Source organism: Fundulus heteroclitus, chromosome 23, assembly GCF_011125445.2.
Source record: "Fundulus heteroclitus isolate FHET01 chromosome 23, MU-UCD_Fhet_4.1, whole genome shotgun sequence".
Classification (NCBI taxonomy): Eukaryota; Metazoa; Chordata; class Actinopteri; order Cyprinodontiformes; family Fundulidae; genus Fundulus; species Fundulus heteroclitus.
Window position 1 is genome coordinate 6,749,108 of NC_046383.1, and position 16,897 is coordinate 6,766,004.

General features: G+C 37.9%; 1 protein-coding gene across 1 annotated transcript; it reads right to left on the reverse strand.

The window, feature by feature from the left end:
- Positions 1–285: 285 nt before the first annotated feature.
- p2ry4 (pyrimidinergic receptor P2Y4) lies at positions 286–15,944 on the reverse strand. Its single transcript, XM_036127457.1, has 2 exons — positions 15,520–15,944; positions 286–3,466 (listed from the first exon to the last, which is right to left on the reverse strand). Exon 2 carries the CDS (start codon positions 3,441–3,443, stop codon positions 2,367–2,369), a length of 1,077 nt encoding a protein of 358 aa, XP_035983350.1. The 5' UTR covers positions 3,444–3,466; positions 15,520–15,944; the 3' UTR covers positions 286–2,366.
- Positions 15,945–16,897: the final 953 nt, after the last annotated feature.

Genomic DNA, 16,897 nt, shown 5'->3' on the forward strand with positions numbered 1-16,897 from the left:
CAAAGTTGAGAGAAAGTTGGCTGTGACTGTTGAAGGACAAAAACAGCTGCGCTGGAATCCAACACAGCGCTGCTTGCAGCTGCAGTTTCCAAGCAACACACAAACACTGCTGATAGACCGAGGAGGATTGCCTCACTGGAGTCTCATCTAGGAGACGACATCCAGACTTCTGTCCTGGTTTTAGTAAGATACACAAAGCTCCTTTAAACTGCGCATGAAAATTTTTTTTTAATGAAAGCCCTTTAACCTTTCAGGCAGCATTTTCTGAACAAAATATGCTACATGTTTTTGTAAATACTGTTTATTCACACAGATAGTACTGTGAAGTTATACAATCAGATACTGTATGTTTCAATTTTTTTTTTTTTTAAATCAAACTCCAAGTCTTTAAGTCCCAAGTGTACATTCAGTATCTAATGACAGAGATTAACCTTCTCACTTGGATGCATGTCACAAAATTGTCATGGGTTATGAATTGAAATATTTATCCTTTTGCAAAACTTGAAACACAAAACATTTAACAGTTTTATCTTTTCAAAACATTCAATTCAACACTTTTAAAAACTAACTACTTTGCAGCATAAATATTGACAGCACATTTTATTTATGGTTTTAGTCAACTATAATGTGAGGATTGCATTTTTTTTCTCCTGAAAAAAAGATAGAAAAATAAATAAAAGTTAAAAACTGAAAAATGAAGAACAAAATATAATCCTTATATTCAACAGTGAGAGGTAATGCTGGATGCTAACTATACTATCTTTAACTTCTACACCATGGGATTACATTTCATTGTATACCCAAATATTTTATATGTTTGTACATTTGTTTTTGTAAAGTTTCATCTAGTTCTGGGGTGTCCAACTCCAGTCCTCGAGAGGAGACAGTCCTTCAACTTTTCGATGCGTCCCTTCTCCAACACACCTGAATCAGATGGCTGAACTCCAGATGCCGTTCAGCTCTGTAGAAGCCTGGTAACACTCTGATAACAAAGTTTTCTATCTAGACAATTAATACTACTGCTGTGAATGGATTTGAAAATAAATATAGTGTATTATTATTTTTCCCTCAAAATATAAATGTGACTTTATATCCAAAGAAAATTAACATACGGTTAACATTGCATAATGTCTAATTTCAAAACAAATTACACTGAAAGATTTGTCATGATTTATCGGTTAATCCTCGTCCTCTAATTACCCATTTTTTTAATACAGTTAAGCCCAAAAATTTTTGTACCGCTGGTAGATTTACATTTAAAAATATTTTAAATCAACCAAGAAGTTCAACTTGGATGGGAAATGAGACATGCGTCGCTCAAAAGATAGTAAAACAATGTAATAGTATCAAGGAGTACCACTTTTGGAGAAAAATAAGTATCTGGATTCACGTATATTTTAGTAAAACATGCAAAGTCAAAAACAATTTGTTTCGCTTCCCAAAAATGAATGTAAAAATCTGTGGGGATTTCTTGTAGGGGTTATTATTCTTGTTCTTGTTATTTCTGACCAGCATCAGTGCATGTTTCCTGGCGCTTTGACTGTTTATCTTTGGTGATGAGCTCCTTTCCATCACCCTAATCTTTAGTTTAGCAAAAATTTACTTCCGGTCAGAAGAAACAGGTTAAAACAAAATATTTCTTTAAATCTTTATCTGCAGTCAGTATGAATAATTCTGAGTTTAACTGCACATTGCGCATTATATCGAGTATTTTCTTTATTATCGGCCTTTCTTATTCTTACTTTATAATCAGCCCATTAAACAAAAACAGATGAATGTATAAGCTGCCATTAACTCGTTTTGCTGGCTGGAGTGCACTGTGTGTAGCATTGCCATGACAACTAGTCATGTGTGTACACCAATGCACTCAAAGGCACAACATTATTCACTTACTCCAATGATCTACATTTGCAGGGTCTAACCACTGATTACACGAGAGAAACATCTGAACAGGAACTGAGCACCAGATCGTGAGTTCAAGCCCAGTATCAGGTCTTTGGAGCACGTGTTTCAATCAAGTCTGAAGTCTTTTTTTTTTTTCCTTTTTTTGACTTAAATGTGGCTCAGGTCTGTATCCCCATCTCTGAATACCGCTTTGGTAGCACATCAAATACAAAAAGAAACCATATCTTTGATTATGAAAAAAAATAACCTTGAACTCCATGTTGTGCAACGTCGTATCACATCAAGTGAGAACGGAAAAAGTCTTTGCAACCTGCTGAAAAACATTTTTATGTAAATCTGTTAATTAACCAAGTACTTACTAAAAGTAAAATATATGACAAAATAATAATCAATTCTCTCAGGAGAAGTGTTAGGCCACAAGCAGGAATGCATTATTTATAGTAAATAATTTGGATTCGTGACTATCTCTCAGCCTCTCCACTGGCATTTTGAGCTGATTTCTTACAGACTAGACCTAAACTGCTGTTCATTTGACTGTGTTTATATTTCTTGCTTCTTCCTCTTGACAGGACGTACATCAGCTTGGAGCGGTAGTGATCTCCGGCCAGGAAGTACAGGATGGGATCGATGCAGCTGTTGACGCTTGCCAGCGGCCTCGTGATTTTGTAGGCGAAGTTTACGATGTTGAGGGACTCGCAGTTGAGATTCAGCACGCGGGCGGTGTAGTAGAGCGTCCGCGTGATGTGAAATGGGACGAAGCTCACCGCGAACACCACCAACACCACGATGATCAGTTTGACGGACTTCCGTCGTGACCCGGTGGCCTGCTGGTTGGATGATAATCCCTGTCTGGGCTGACACAAGGTCCGAGCCATCAGACAGTAACACACCAAAATGACTATGAAGGGGATGCCGAACAGAAGCACCATGACTACAGAACTGTAGTCAACGTACTCCGCGAAGGCCTCCTGGTTGGTTGTGTCATGGCACAGCGTGTCATTGTCCCTCCTGGAGGTGGTGACGAAGATGAGGTTGGGCACCAGGCACACCGTGACGACGCACCACACCGAAGCGCACACCAGGTGGGCATGACGGGACTTCACCATGGTCAGAACCTTGATGGGGTGACAGATGCCAAGATACCGATGCACACTAATGCAGGTGAGGAAAAGGATGCTGCAGTAGAGGTTGGCGTAAAAGAGGAAGCGGACGATCTTGCAAGCCGCCAAGCCGAAAGGCCAGTGACTGCGGTTGGCGTAGTAGTAGATGAGAGTGGGGAGCGAGATCACGTACAAGAAGTCGGACAGGGCAAGGTGGAACATGTACACGGTGCTCGGGTTCCACGGGCGCATCTTCATGAACATCCATAACGCCAGGGCGTTGAAAATGAAGCCAACAACAAACACCAGGCTGTAGGACACAGGAAGCAGGATGTATTTAAACTCCTCATTGAAGCGACAGCTGGCGTTAAAGACTGATGTGAAAACCTCCGACTGGTTGTGTCGACTGGACCAGGTGACCAGCTCCATGTTAGACATCTTCAAGTCTGCAATGACAAAACCTAAAAGGGAAAGAAAAACATGGAGACATAAAGGTTATCATAGCAAGAATATATCAAAACAAACATTCAGACTCAAAAAAGCTTTCACAACTACAAAATGCTTAAATAAACTGGCTGCGGCACCAACCTATGTCGGCTTTAAAGGTCTTTGTCCTATACTAGTGTTCTCTTAGATTAAAGGAGCATAGCTTAAGTTCCAGGATTTTTGCAGGATGTCTTCTCACTCTGGCGCCAAGTTCAAATAACACCAGTGTTGTGCACGCGCAGGGAAGAAGACAAAAAAAAGCTAGCATTTGCCATTGCAACTTCACATGTCTTTTTTCAAAGGAGTAATGTCTTCTGGGGTAAGAAATGTTGTGACTCTCAACAGAAAGTAGCCACGTGAATGAGAGTGCAGCGCGTCACACCCATCGCACGGCAAAAGGGAAAGAAAGTAAATAATATTTAACTTCAAAGCTTGTGCAATGCACCTTTAACAATATGAGAACCGCTGGGACAGAAAGGATTTCAACGCTGTCCTAGAACCGCTTTGGTTCTCACTATCTACAGCATAGACTTCACAGCACACAGTTTATTCCTGAAACATTTCTTCATGTGCAACTCAAATCAAACTGTATATCATACACAACTCTAAGTCACTGTTTTCAAACATGTCTTAGTGACAAATATATGTGATCAAATTAAAATAAATGATATATCATGCTTAATACATTTCTTAGATGTATTATTTTTCTGGTCAGACTTAAGTGTTTTAGATTTTTATGGAACAAATACCTAAAAAAGAAAATCCAGTTGTCCCTTGTCAGTCCACAGAATATTTTACCAAAGGTATTGGGACCATAAAGATGTTTTATTTGGCAAATTTGAAATGGGTTTTTGTTCTTTTTGGTCAGCAGCAGATGCCAACTTTGAGTTTTCCCATAGATACCAATTCTGACCTTAACTCAGGCAAGTGAAAAAAAAAATCAATAAATAATACTTTTCATCTATTTTACAATGGTACTAGTTTTTATATAAAACAATTGCAATGATATCACAGGCTTTAAAACTAAAATTCTGGCGTCCGCCATGTTGAATGTGGCAAATCTGCAGTTAGACTCGGTCACTTAAACAGTATCAGAGGGACTTTAATCTCAGAATATGTTTTATATTCATAATATTTTTATTTTTGTAATATTACGAGTTTATTTTCGTATCCCTTTGGCTCCATTCTCCTGACTTTATTCTCGTAAAGAAAAAAAATTATTATAAGAATCTAACCTGGCCCTATTACTCCAGGACTAAAATATCGGACCAGCAAACTGTGACTATTCTGGAAATATTCCCCCTTAATTGTAATAATATGACGTTTTTCCCAAAATATTACCACTTTTGTCTTTTTTTAATTTTATTGTCCTATGACATTTTTATCATATTAGTAATTTTATCTCTTTAATATTCCCCCAAAAAATCTGTTGCTAATCTGTGTCTATACCAGATCTTAAAAGGTTCACATGGTTTTATGAAATAATGAAGGCCACGTTTAGATTTAACCAAATGACTTTTTATATTCATAACACATACACATATATATTTCTCTCTCTCTTGCTCTGTTTTTCTCTCTGTTATATATATATATATATATATATATATATATATATATATATATATATATATATATATATATATAACAGATTAAATATTAAAATATTTAATCGCGATTAATCGCGATTAATCGCATTGTATTTACAAACTCCAAGAATGAATTCAAAAGTAGTGTAAAGAGCACTTTTATTTTAATGTTCTGCTGCCATATGAACAAAAGTGTTGTAACATTTGTAGCACTTATTTTATACTGGATATTTTCAACCCATCTATTGAATTTAGTGCACTAGTTGATCTTTTCTTCATAAGAGAACAGCAAGCACTGCAGCCAAAATATGGCCTTTTTTGACCTGCTGTATTAGCCAGTCCCTAAGCTTGATGTATCATGAAACTGTTGACCTTTTGGGTTTTGTGGTTTTTATTTTATTATTACAATTAAATAATAATAATAATAATAATAATAATAATAATGTTATGTTCAGTGTTTTTTCGCTAATCCACCTCTTATATATTTCAATCCTTATGTAATTTTGTCTGTGTTGTGTGCACCTGCCTGTTGCTTTAATCCTATAAATTTCCCCGTCGTGGGATAAAAAAAGGATTAGCTAATGTTATCTTATCTTAAATAACACTTTTTAATATATGTATTGGGTTCTTTCAAGGTCTTAATTACATGTTATGTGTGGGCTCCAGTAACATCCATCCATCCATCCATCCATCCACTGATCTACCTGGATGTTCCCTGGAGGACTGAAACGCCTCAGTCAGAGACGTCTGTGGGTCTGTCGGGGCAATGAGAGAAGTTTCGTCTCCTCTCTCCGTTTCTGGGGCTCGACGTTTTCATGTTTTTTCACGTGCTTAGATAAATTTGTTGTGTTTCCACTGAAATGAACCGGCTTTTTACAAAACATACAGCTTGATTTCATTTACGGTATTAAAATAAAGCCAAACGGTGCTACTTCCCCTGTTCATGTTTTTTCGCTGCTGCGGTCTCTCTCAGCTGTTTGTTTGTCAAGTTTGTGTGAGAGCTGAGTGGGCGGGCCAGGCTGAGCCTGCGTGCTGATTGGCTGGCGCCGCTGAGCCATGTACGAGAGGGGAGGGGGAGCGGGAGAGTGCTGCCGTGATACAGCGCGCTGCAGTCAGCGCGCCTGCTGACTGACACTGACTGAAAGCATGATGTGAGCAACATGCGTTAATGCGCGATAAAATAAATATCGCCGTTAATAGTCTAATGAATTAACGCAAAATTAACGCGTTAACTTGCCCAGCCCTAGCATTTATATAAACACACCTATTTATTTCAAATACTTCAAAATCTATTTATACTGTACACCGATCAAAACATTTTGGCTGCCAATCTCTATCAATTAATCTCTATACTTTTTTACAAGTGTATATATAAGCTCCATTTATAAATTTCTAACTGAGTACTTAAAACATATACACAGGGAACGCAGACATTAACTACTTTCTGCCACATATAATATGGCAGTGACGTTGACATACAAACCTGCGCCCAATGAGGCGTCTACGTTTATAATGTCTATGGTTATATCCATATCCTGCCACTAATGCTCCCACTAATCCTGAGAAAAAGCAGAGAAACATTATGACAACGCTCAATAGATAGCGTTCCATCTCCTTGGTCCGTTTTACACCACCCCCAGCCCTATTTCCCACCACCAGGCTCTACTCTATTCTCTACTCTATTCTACTCTACTCTATTGATCCCAACTACTTTTTAGATCTTTCTCAGATAATTTTCAGCAAGAAATAATGTCTGACCTTACTTGCAAAACTCATTGAACAAGTTTTGATGGCATCTAAAGATGAAAAAATAAGGAGCAGAGAGGTTCCCTCCTGTGGAAGCAATAGGCACAATGATCAGCACCTGTTGTAAAGCCTTAAATGATACATACAACTCAAACAAGATATTTACATACACTAAAAAAAACACACAAAAATGTTTTTCTCGCTGACTGATTTTAAATCAGACAAAACTTCTTACTGTGTTAGGTCAGATAGGATTACCATCATTATTTCTGTTTTCTAAATGCAGGAAAAATGATTTTTTTTGTGAGATTTATTATTTTTACTATCTCAAACTCAGAAACTTACATATATTTCCTTAGCATTTGATAGAATTGCATTCAATCTGTAAGACCTGGGTCAAATGTTTCATCCTTTTTTCCAATAGTTTACTGAAAACTTTGCCCATTCCTTCTGACAGGGCTGATGTGACTAAATATGTTTCCCTAATTTTTGTTCATATGGCCAAATACTTACACTTTTGTTTCATCAGACGGCAGGACATGTCTTTAAAGGAGCAATAAGTAATAATGACACCTAGTGTTTCAAATCTGAACAACAGATACACAACAGCCTATAGCGTTTCCTCAACAGTCTGTTGCTGCTGTGAGACCTTACTAAATTCTTACTTATACATGAGGTTGAATTCTGCTCTATTTCTGCTCCGCTTCTCTTAATGGCTTCCATGTTTGGGGGGTGATGCTCTTTTGCCAAGATAAAATACCAAATGCTGCGCTCTCTTTTGGGAACTTTCATGATTGGCTCAAGAACCAGGAAGTAAACTAGGGGTACACTCTGAACTGAAGTCGTTCCGGACAGTACCTCTAGGTTTGAAAGGAGAAAAACTTGACTAAGACATTGTTGATGGAGAGGACCGGTTGTTTATAGGGAATGTTGCTTCCATCACAGGTGGCAAATGATAATCAGTTTGGTTCATTTTACAATAAAATAAATGTTATTGTAAAATGAACAATGCTCCTTTAAAGCTTTTGTTTTGGGTAGCAGTGACACCATAACAACACACCACACTGAGCCACAAACCAAATGGGCGTGATGGGACGTCACCGGATGAGCTGGCAGAGAATACCTGTTTGGATCTAAACACTGTAGTCTGTCATTTATATGTTGCTTTTAAAATATGGCCTCTTCAGCACTGAGTAGTCTATCATGCCATGTTGATGTCGGGCCTTTTATCAGGACGGTATGATGACTGGACATTCCCACCCTGTTTATGCTTGTATATACGTAAGTAAGTAAACTTTATGTATATTGCACCTTGCACAGGATAAAAATCACAAAGTGCTTCACGTTAAAACAACCATAAAACAACACAAAATAAAAAAGATGAAAAGATAAAACTGCATAAATGTAACATCATAGACTAAAACTAGCTAAAACTAGTTAAAAGCCAGTCGGAATAAGTCGGTCTTCAACTGCTTCTTAAAAGAATGAACAGAGTCAAGACAGTGTAAAGATAAAGGCAACGCATTCCACAGTCTGGGGGTCACAGCCTTAAAATACCGAGGCCAAGGATAATCCAGACATGTGAAGGCCCACAGATCCTGATATCTTGGCTGATTCTGTCATGACCCACAGCTGTTTGTCTCTTACTCACAGACATATATAAGTAGACGCCCAGTGTTGGGCAAGCTACTTGTCCAGTGTAGTGAGCTAAGCTATCAGTTACTCAACAATAAATGAAGCTTCACTACACAAAAGCTACCACCTATAGAAATATAGCAAGCTAAGTTACACAAATGTGTTAAAAGTAGCTTAACTACATCAGAAGCTACTTAACGTTGAACCAACCTAATGTCAGATCAATTCAAAATGAGTCTGATACACTGGTTAAAACATTTATTAAAGATCAGCCAATGACCTAACACAGTGTAGACATTGCTTTATGAGCAGCATAATAAAATACAAACTGAAGTAATTACTGCTAGAAATAAAACAAAAAGGTTATTGGCCTAGTACGTGTGGTGGCGTTAATAACGTTTGGTGGCGTTTTTTGCATATTATCAGGAGGTTGTCTTTTATGTGCTCAGCCACTAGATTTAAAGGTGTTTTACCCAATAAGAACACTGCAGCACCAGACACAACCAGGAGGTCCCTTTTCAACATTTAGTTCTACTACTTGGCTTGTGCTTTGGTAGTTTCATGTTTAAAATGACAAAAGAAATATGAAAAAGCTTATGGTGCATCTTCTTTCTGCCATTCCCCAACGATCAGGGACCTCCTGGTTGTGTCTGGTGCTGCAGTGTTCTTATTGGGTAAAACACCTTTAAATCTAGTGGCTGAGCACATAAAAGACAACCTCCTGATAATATAATATGCAAAAAATGCCACCAAACGTTATTAACGCCACCGCACGTATTTTACGCGAGCGCGCGTTCTGGCTGGAAACGCGCGGTGACGTAAAAAACGCGCGCTCACGTAAAATACGGGTTGGAACTGCACGTTATTGTACGGGCGAGTATTTGCCTAATCGGCTTGCCATAAGCGCCACTGCCGTACGCATCGCATGTTTCGATAGATACAGACAGGAGAGGCAAAGTAGAAGCTCGCGCATGAACATGTCCAACCAACAACTCAGATTGATTGTTCACTCTGAATGTTGTTTCAAAATAGCAAACCTGGTTTCATTTCTTAGTTATGTCCTTGGATTTTGTAGCGTTTGTGGACGCTACGTCGCTACTTGATCAAAAAAATAATGTCACTACAGGAAAGTTACTTGATTCATAAAGCAGCGACGCTACGGTCAAGCTACTGGAAAATGTAGTTTAACTAATAGCTTCGCTACATGTAGCGGCGCTACTGCCCATCACTGTAGACGCCTCACTGGGCGCAGGTTTGCACGCTGACGTCACCGCCATATTGTATGTGGCAAAAGTAGTGAACGTCTATGTTCCCTGTGTATATGTTTCAAGTATTTAGATAGAAAGATACAGATGGATCTTACATATACTTGTGAAAAAAATAACAGAGATTAATTGATAATGATTGGCAGCCAGATTGGCTTTTGTTTGATGTTTTGATCAATGTTTTGATCGATGTGCATTTATAGATTTTAAAGTATTCTAAATAAATAGGCGTGTGTTTATATATAACTATATGTTCAGATTATATATATATATATATATATATATATATATATATATATATATATATATATATATATATATATATATATACACATCATACATATATACATCATACATATACATATATATATATATATATATATATATATATATATATATATATATATATATATATACACATCATACATATATACATCATACACATATATATATATATATATATATATATATATATATATATATATATATATATATATATATATATATATATATATATAGACCACTAAGAATGTAAATGAGACATTTACATTCCTATTTCCTTTTTTGTATTTTTTTTTGTATTCTTTTGATCCATTGTAGATATAAAGATTCACTGTATATAACTGAATGCACCTTCCCTACTCTGCACCTTCTTGTATGAGCCGATGTGACGAGTGAATTTCTCCATTGTGAGATCAATAAAGACTATCTTATCTTATCTTATCTTACATACATGTCTTCTTCCTCATGTCTTCCTCAGTTTTTGTTTATCATCATTAAAATATCTCCCTCATCATGTATCTGCCTCGGTCCAGTTGTAATTTGTGTCCACAACATCCTCAAATCATGACAAAGTTCCCTAAAATTTTAAATTATGTCACATAATGAAACAGAGCATTTGAGGTATTCCCTTAAAACCTATCCACAGGTGTGTCTCCAATTAGCATGACCAACCCATCCATCCATCCATCCATCCATTAGCTATACCCGCTTATCCATGCAGGCTGACAGGGGGCTGGTGCCTTTCTCCAGCTGTCACACAGGACAAACAACCATGCACACATTCACATCTAAGTGTAATTTTAAAGCGACCAACTTAAGATCAGAGTCACGGTTTTGAACTATGGGAAGAAGCTGGACTACCCGGAAGAGAACTCACACATGAACAGAGAGGACATGCAAGCTGCATGCAGAAACGGCAAACAGGCTTAAATCGGAGGCCACCAGACTTTCGCTCAGCTTTTCTGAAAACATTTCGACACCTTTCCAGGAGTCTTTGTCAATTTTGGCGGCTCGCACTGAGCAACAGTAGCGCTGCTGGTTTTAAGCAACATGGAGGCCCATCCCTGGTGAGTGTTCCTGTTGCCACTACTGTTAAAGTCGAGGTAAGTGCTGATACTTCTGATGGGTTAAAATTGATTGATCCTAGCCGAATTAGCTCACGTCTTAACAATTCAGAGATGTGAAAATTTCTGAAAGAGCATCTTACTCATTTAGCCCCAGAACAGCAAGAGAGCATATCAGGCCTAGTGAATGAAAACCAATGTCTCTTTGGTAATGTACCCTTGTGCACTACAGTTCTGCAGCATTATGTAGATGTAAAGGACGCCAAACCCATAAAACAGCACCCATACCGCACTAATTTTGTAAAACGGTCCCTGATATAACAAGAAACAGAATATTTAGTGAAACATTACTTAGGTAAACCTAGTATGAGCCCTTGGATCTCCTAAAAGGTTACAGGCAGGTTCCGTTAACTGAGCGGGCCTCTGACGTTTCAGCTTTTGTAACCACAGATGATTTTTTTTTTTTTACAGTATACTGTTATGCCTTTTGGCATGTGCAATGCACCTGCAACTTTCCGAAGGCTGATCAATCGAGTTTTGGCTGGACAGTCACACTGTAGTGCTTATTTGGATGACGTAGTGGTATACACTATATAGATCTTTTGCTTACCCTAGAGCAGGCATTTCGAAGGTTAGCTGAAGCCCCTTTAACGCTTAACCTAGCAAAGCTACAGTGATATATCTGGAAATGAACAAGTACGTCCGGTGCTAAGGTTGAGGCACTAAGTTCACTCTACATATAGACGCGAGTTGAGCCGTTAATTAGGTATGGCTGGATATTATCGAAACTTTTGCAACAACTTATCTTCGGTTGTAAAGCCCCTAACAGACGTTCTCAGTCCTAAAACAGCTTCTCTCCACTCGTGATGATCGGTAAGAAGTGCCGGGCCACAAGTATTTCTCTAACACAGTGCTACCTAATTTGTACAATAAGTGCATGGGATCAGTGCAAAAGACGCAATCTGTGTCTCACTATGCCACAATGTCGGACCTCAGGTCAAGTCGCACATCCGAGCCCTACCTCAGCCTCTCAATTCACTACATAGACAGAGAATGGAACCTGAGAAGTAAATGTCTAGAAACGGCTTACTTTCCTGACAACCATACAGCAGAGATGATTGCAAAAGCCTTGGCAGAATTATTGGAGTCGTGGGTTCTAAATGAACACAAACTTGTGCGCATCACAACTGATAGCGATGCTAACATCGTGAAAGCCAAATCACTCAATCACTGGACTCGGCTCCATCAGTGAGTAGCTTGTTAGTAAATTGGTAATATGGTAGCCTAGTCCTACCATTTTCTTTAGTTACTACAAACTGGTAGTGTGTTATTCTCACCTAAATAGGCTATTTATTTGTTATATTTATTTTTGGTCACTTATCTGGTTACTTTAGTCTATTCTTAACATCACTCGGGTCTCTTGAGTTATTTTTCTTTAAAAGAAAAATCAGTTATGGTTAAAAAAAAAGTTGGTTAAAGAAAGATTTATTTGGAATTCAGTGTTTGTGTTCATTATTAAAAGTAGGTAATTTAGGAATATCATAAAAAGACCAGGGCTGCACATAAAATATGTTTTAAATCTTTTTGATAATTATTGATATCAATCAATATGCATTTTTTTAATCAACATGCTTTTTTTCTATATTGTCTAGCCCTAGACCATATTATGCCCCCAAATCCACAGAAAATCTTAGTTTGTTGTCATGGCCCCTTTAAAAGTATAGTATATTTAGTGTTACATAAACCTGATACAGTAAACATTTGATCTGATTTAACGCCACACAGCGAGGAAAAAGTTTATGTGTTTTATAGTATATTTGAATATCTTGCAACTGTATAACCTTCATCTGCATATATGAGACTGCACATTTTTTATATTTCTTTAAGTGATTTTTAGGTAGTTCATCAACAGAAAAAGAAAATTGTTGTGTTCCTAAAATCGAACCTTGCAGTACATCCATCTCGTAGTTTTGAAAGCTTAAGCTTAGACCAGATTATAATGTATGATTTAATATTTTAAAACACCCAAAAATACTTTCTGTTTATGTTGATATAGGTTTTCACACACCAACAAAGATTTACCCGAATATTTGTAATGCCAAAACTCACAAAATGTTCGCATTGGGTCACAGGACAACCGCTTGACTAACTTGACAATTTAACTCTTTGTATGTTTTATAAACTTGTGAACTGCGTTTTATTGCTTGCTAAAATAAACAAGGGATTTCCTGAAAACGGAGTCATCTGGACAGCAGAAAAAGTCATCACAAACATCTGTCTCCCATTCAGCATCTCTGAATCTCAGACACTTGCTTTCTGGTTATTTGCATAAAACAAGGCTGACCATATTTGCCTGCAGATCAATAAAAACAAAGAAAATGTATTATACAGTAAAAGGGAGTTGGGAAAATGTTCCATTAGAGAGCCTAATTTAAAATCATAAGGCACATGAGCGCACAATCTCAGAAAAACATAACCCGGGAAATGCGTCACTCAGTGAGCAATTCAGATATGTAGGGGGAAAGTAACATTTCCACTTCTGTGTAGTATAATTTTCCCTTGAGCTATATCCACCCAACTTTGGCTTCTCACAGCCATTTTACGCTTCTTTGGAAATTATGATTGAAAAAAACAAAACAAGTTGCTCTCGTTTTTGCTCATTGCCCCTGGCAGCAAATTGTCTTCCCCTAAAGCTTTTAAATCCTTAAGAAGAAGTCCAACCTTTTCCAGGAATTTTCAACAACATTTTTTTCCATTTGGAGGGTGAATGTTCATCATTCCTCTTTTCAAATGCCCCGTTAGATGATAACCCTAAAAGATTTGCCAAAATGACCATTATTTCTTAACTTTAGCCTGCAAGATAATGTAAAATGGAGACAGTGAAGCTCAAAGCAGCACATACATTACCTGTGTTTATGGTTTGATCTGTACATAGGTTTCCATCTTAAATAAACAATATATAGTGTCCATATGCTATAAAAAAAAACATAACTTTTATATACCACACTATTTGTGCTGGATCCACTTTCTGCTTATTGGACATCTGGTTCCTCAACAGAACTGTTTTGTTTTGTTGTTCTGTATTTGTAGATGTATAATGACAATAAAACTGAATCTAATCTAATTAATAAAGATATCTCATGGTAATTAAGTTTAATCCTCTCTGGGTGGCTCTCTTTTTATTTTTGTGGCACTAGAGACCTTTTTTTGAGAGTGAACAGGAAAAAGGGTTGAGAGAGAGGAGGAAGATGTGTAGCAAAGGGAGTCGAACCCGGGACGGCAACCGAACCCAGGACAATCAAGGCCATGCGTTGGTCATGTGCACTACCACTGTGCCTCTGGGAGACTCCTTTTAAAACCAAATTAAAGCTGAAACATTACTGGCACTCTGGTAAAGTTTTGCAAAAAAAAAAAAAATTCAGCTACTAAGCTTATGACATTTGCATAATCTCAGACAGAAAACCGTGAAAAATCCAACATTTTTCCAGAATCCATTAATTTGACGGGCAACAACTCTCACAAATGAAGATTTTCTCGATCACTTACTCAGATTGTCTGGAAGTTTTTAATTTGAGTTTCTGTTTCTCTGGCATATAATTTTCCTGTGACAAAGAGGACCATTTCTCTTAACCACTCTTCAAAATGAGAAGTTAAGGAGAACATGCCATTCAAGTAGAGCAGATGTGTCTTGATCCTTGTGAGCAACTGAAACGGCTTCAAGAAAATAGACAACTCATCTAAACTTACTCTTTCTACACTTAGAGTAATAATTTATAGTTGAAAATAAGTGGATGTGTTGAAAACAAATTAACTGGCACATTTGCTCTGTGTGATTATGCTGTTGTGGAATGATTATTTTATTTTGAGGTTTTTTTTTAACCATCTTTAACAAGGGCGCCATTAAATCTGGCAGCCTCTGTAACCACATGCATAATATTCCATCAAACTGCTGCCAAAAACAATTTTGCAGTGTTTTTATGCCTCCACGCCAAACATATCTGTAGCATATTCTAAGCAGAAACTATCAAAAAATATCATTTTTAAACCTTTAAAAAAAAATCTTTATGATGTTTTTCAATTGTTATTTCTCACTAATCCGAGGAGTTGGATATGACATTACCTAAATAAGAGATTCTGTAGGTTGATGTCAGTGAAAAAGAAGTTAAAACAATGTTCAGATTGTTTAAAAAAAAAAACTTGGAGCTTGAATGCAGGCTACATGTTCAGCATTGTATGAAACTTACGACAAAAAATATCACTCTCAATTTATTTCACGGTATAATCTAACCTGTTCAGCTGTATCGGATGGGAAGATTTGAAAATTATAATCAGAAATAGGAAGAAAGACTGAAATTGTTAAAGCTTCTTTTTCTAATTATCTGAACCAACTAAGCATCTGGTTTACCGACATTTGCGCCGTTCATGAAAACTAAGTTAAGCCTGCACTCACCTTAACAGGCTCCAGCGCGTAGCTGTCAGGCAGCTCCGCTCCTCGAAAGTGGTTTCCCTCCCCTAGGTCTCCACTTGTTTCGCTTTTCAGCGGCGGAAAAGGCGCCCCGCTCGTCCCGCTAACCGTCGCCCAGGAGTCCAGACGCTCCTGTCCGGGTTCACGCTGTTATTTTCTCGCAGGAACCGGGAGGGTTGCGGTCCATGGCAGCGCCGCCAGAAACTTCGGTCAACTCTGAGCGCAGCAGGCACGCAGGAGAGCGAGGAGGAAATGGACGTCACTGCCTATAGCGAACAAGGCATGCCGGCCAAAAAAGAAGAAGAAAAAAAACTCTCCTTTCTGCCCCAATTGCACAATAACACCCACTTACGAGCACAAATACATGAGAAGTCATTTAGAGTAAAGGAGCTGCAACTGAGCAGAGTTATCATGACTTCAAAGTCGAATTCCACAGAGCAGTGGTGCACAAATGTTGGGGTGAGGACCCTATTGTTCATCGTGTAACTTTGGGGGGGGGGGGGGGGCTTAAAAAAGGTTGGGGGTATCATTAAATAAGAGCGAATTAACACTGAAAATAACATTTCCATTCATTTTCTACACCTACTTAATTGTTCAGGTGTAACTGGGGGAGGGGGACACACAACCAGGCATGCCTTCTCCACACTTGAGAGCAATTAAAGGTGACATTCAACATTCATTTACCAGCAACTTTTTGATGGAGGTTGCGAAGGGAGAGTGTTGAGAATGAGGAATTTAGTGACATTGTATTAGAAGGACTTTGTCCATGCGTGCATTTACAAACCACAGAATCCAGCTTGTTAAAGGTGCATAGCTACGCCATGTGACTTTTTTGTTTATACGTCAGGAGCACACTCTGTTTGCATCCAACGTTTTTATTAAAAAGACCCTGATGGCATATTAGTTGTTAATTTGGGGTTTTATGCTTCGCTTTTGCTCATTTTGTTAGTAAATAAGGCCTTTTTCATATTAATGGAACTACGCACTGCGCAGCAGGAGCTAAAACAAGGAAGCTGCTAACGGCTGTTAGCATCTTCCAGTGAAATAATGAAGAAAGGTCCGAGATCCAGTGCAAAAAAAAGAACAGAAACATATATGAATCCAAGGGAATGTCGCTGGGAATATAGTATGAACGTTGGTGTTCACTGAAGCAGACGCCAAATCTGCTGATTACTCGTAAATGTTCTGATATGAGGCGGTTAAAGTTTTTGTAGATCAGTGTATTTAATTAATAATGGTTGGACTTCGATCACGCCGAGCTGCTGCTTTATTGGGAAGCATTGCAGAGGGTCAGGCTTGGTTTGGCATTATTGACAATTGATAAAATAATGAAGCAAGCCAACACTGTGATAGTTCTGCAATA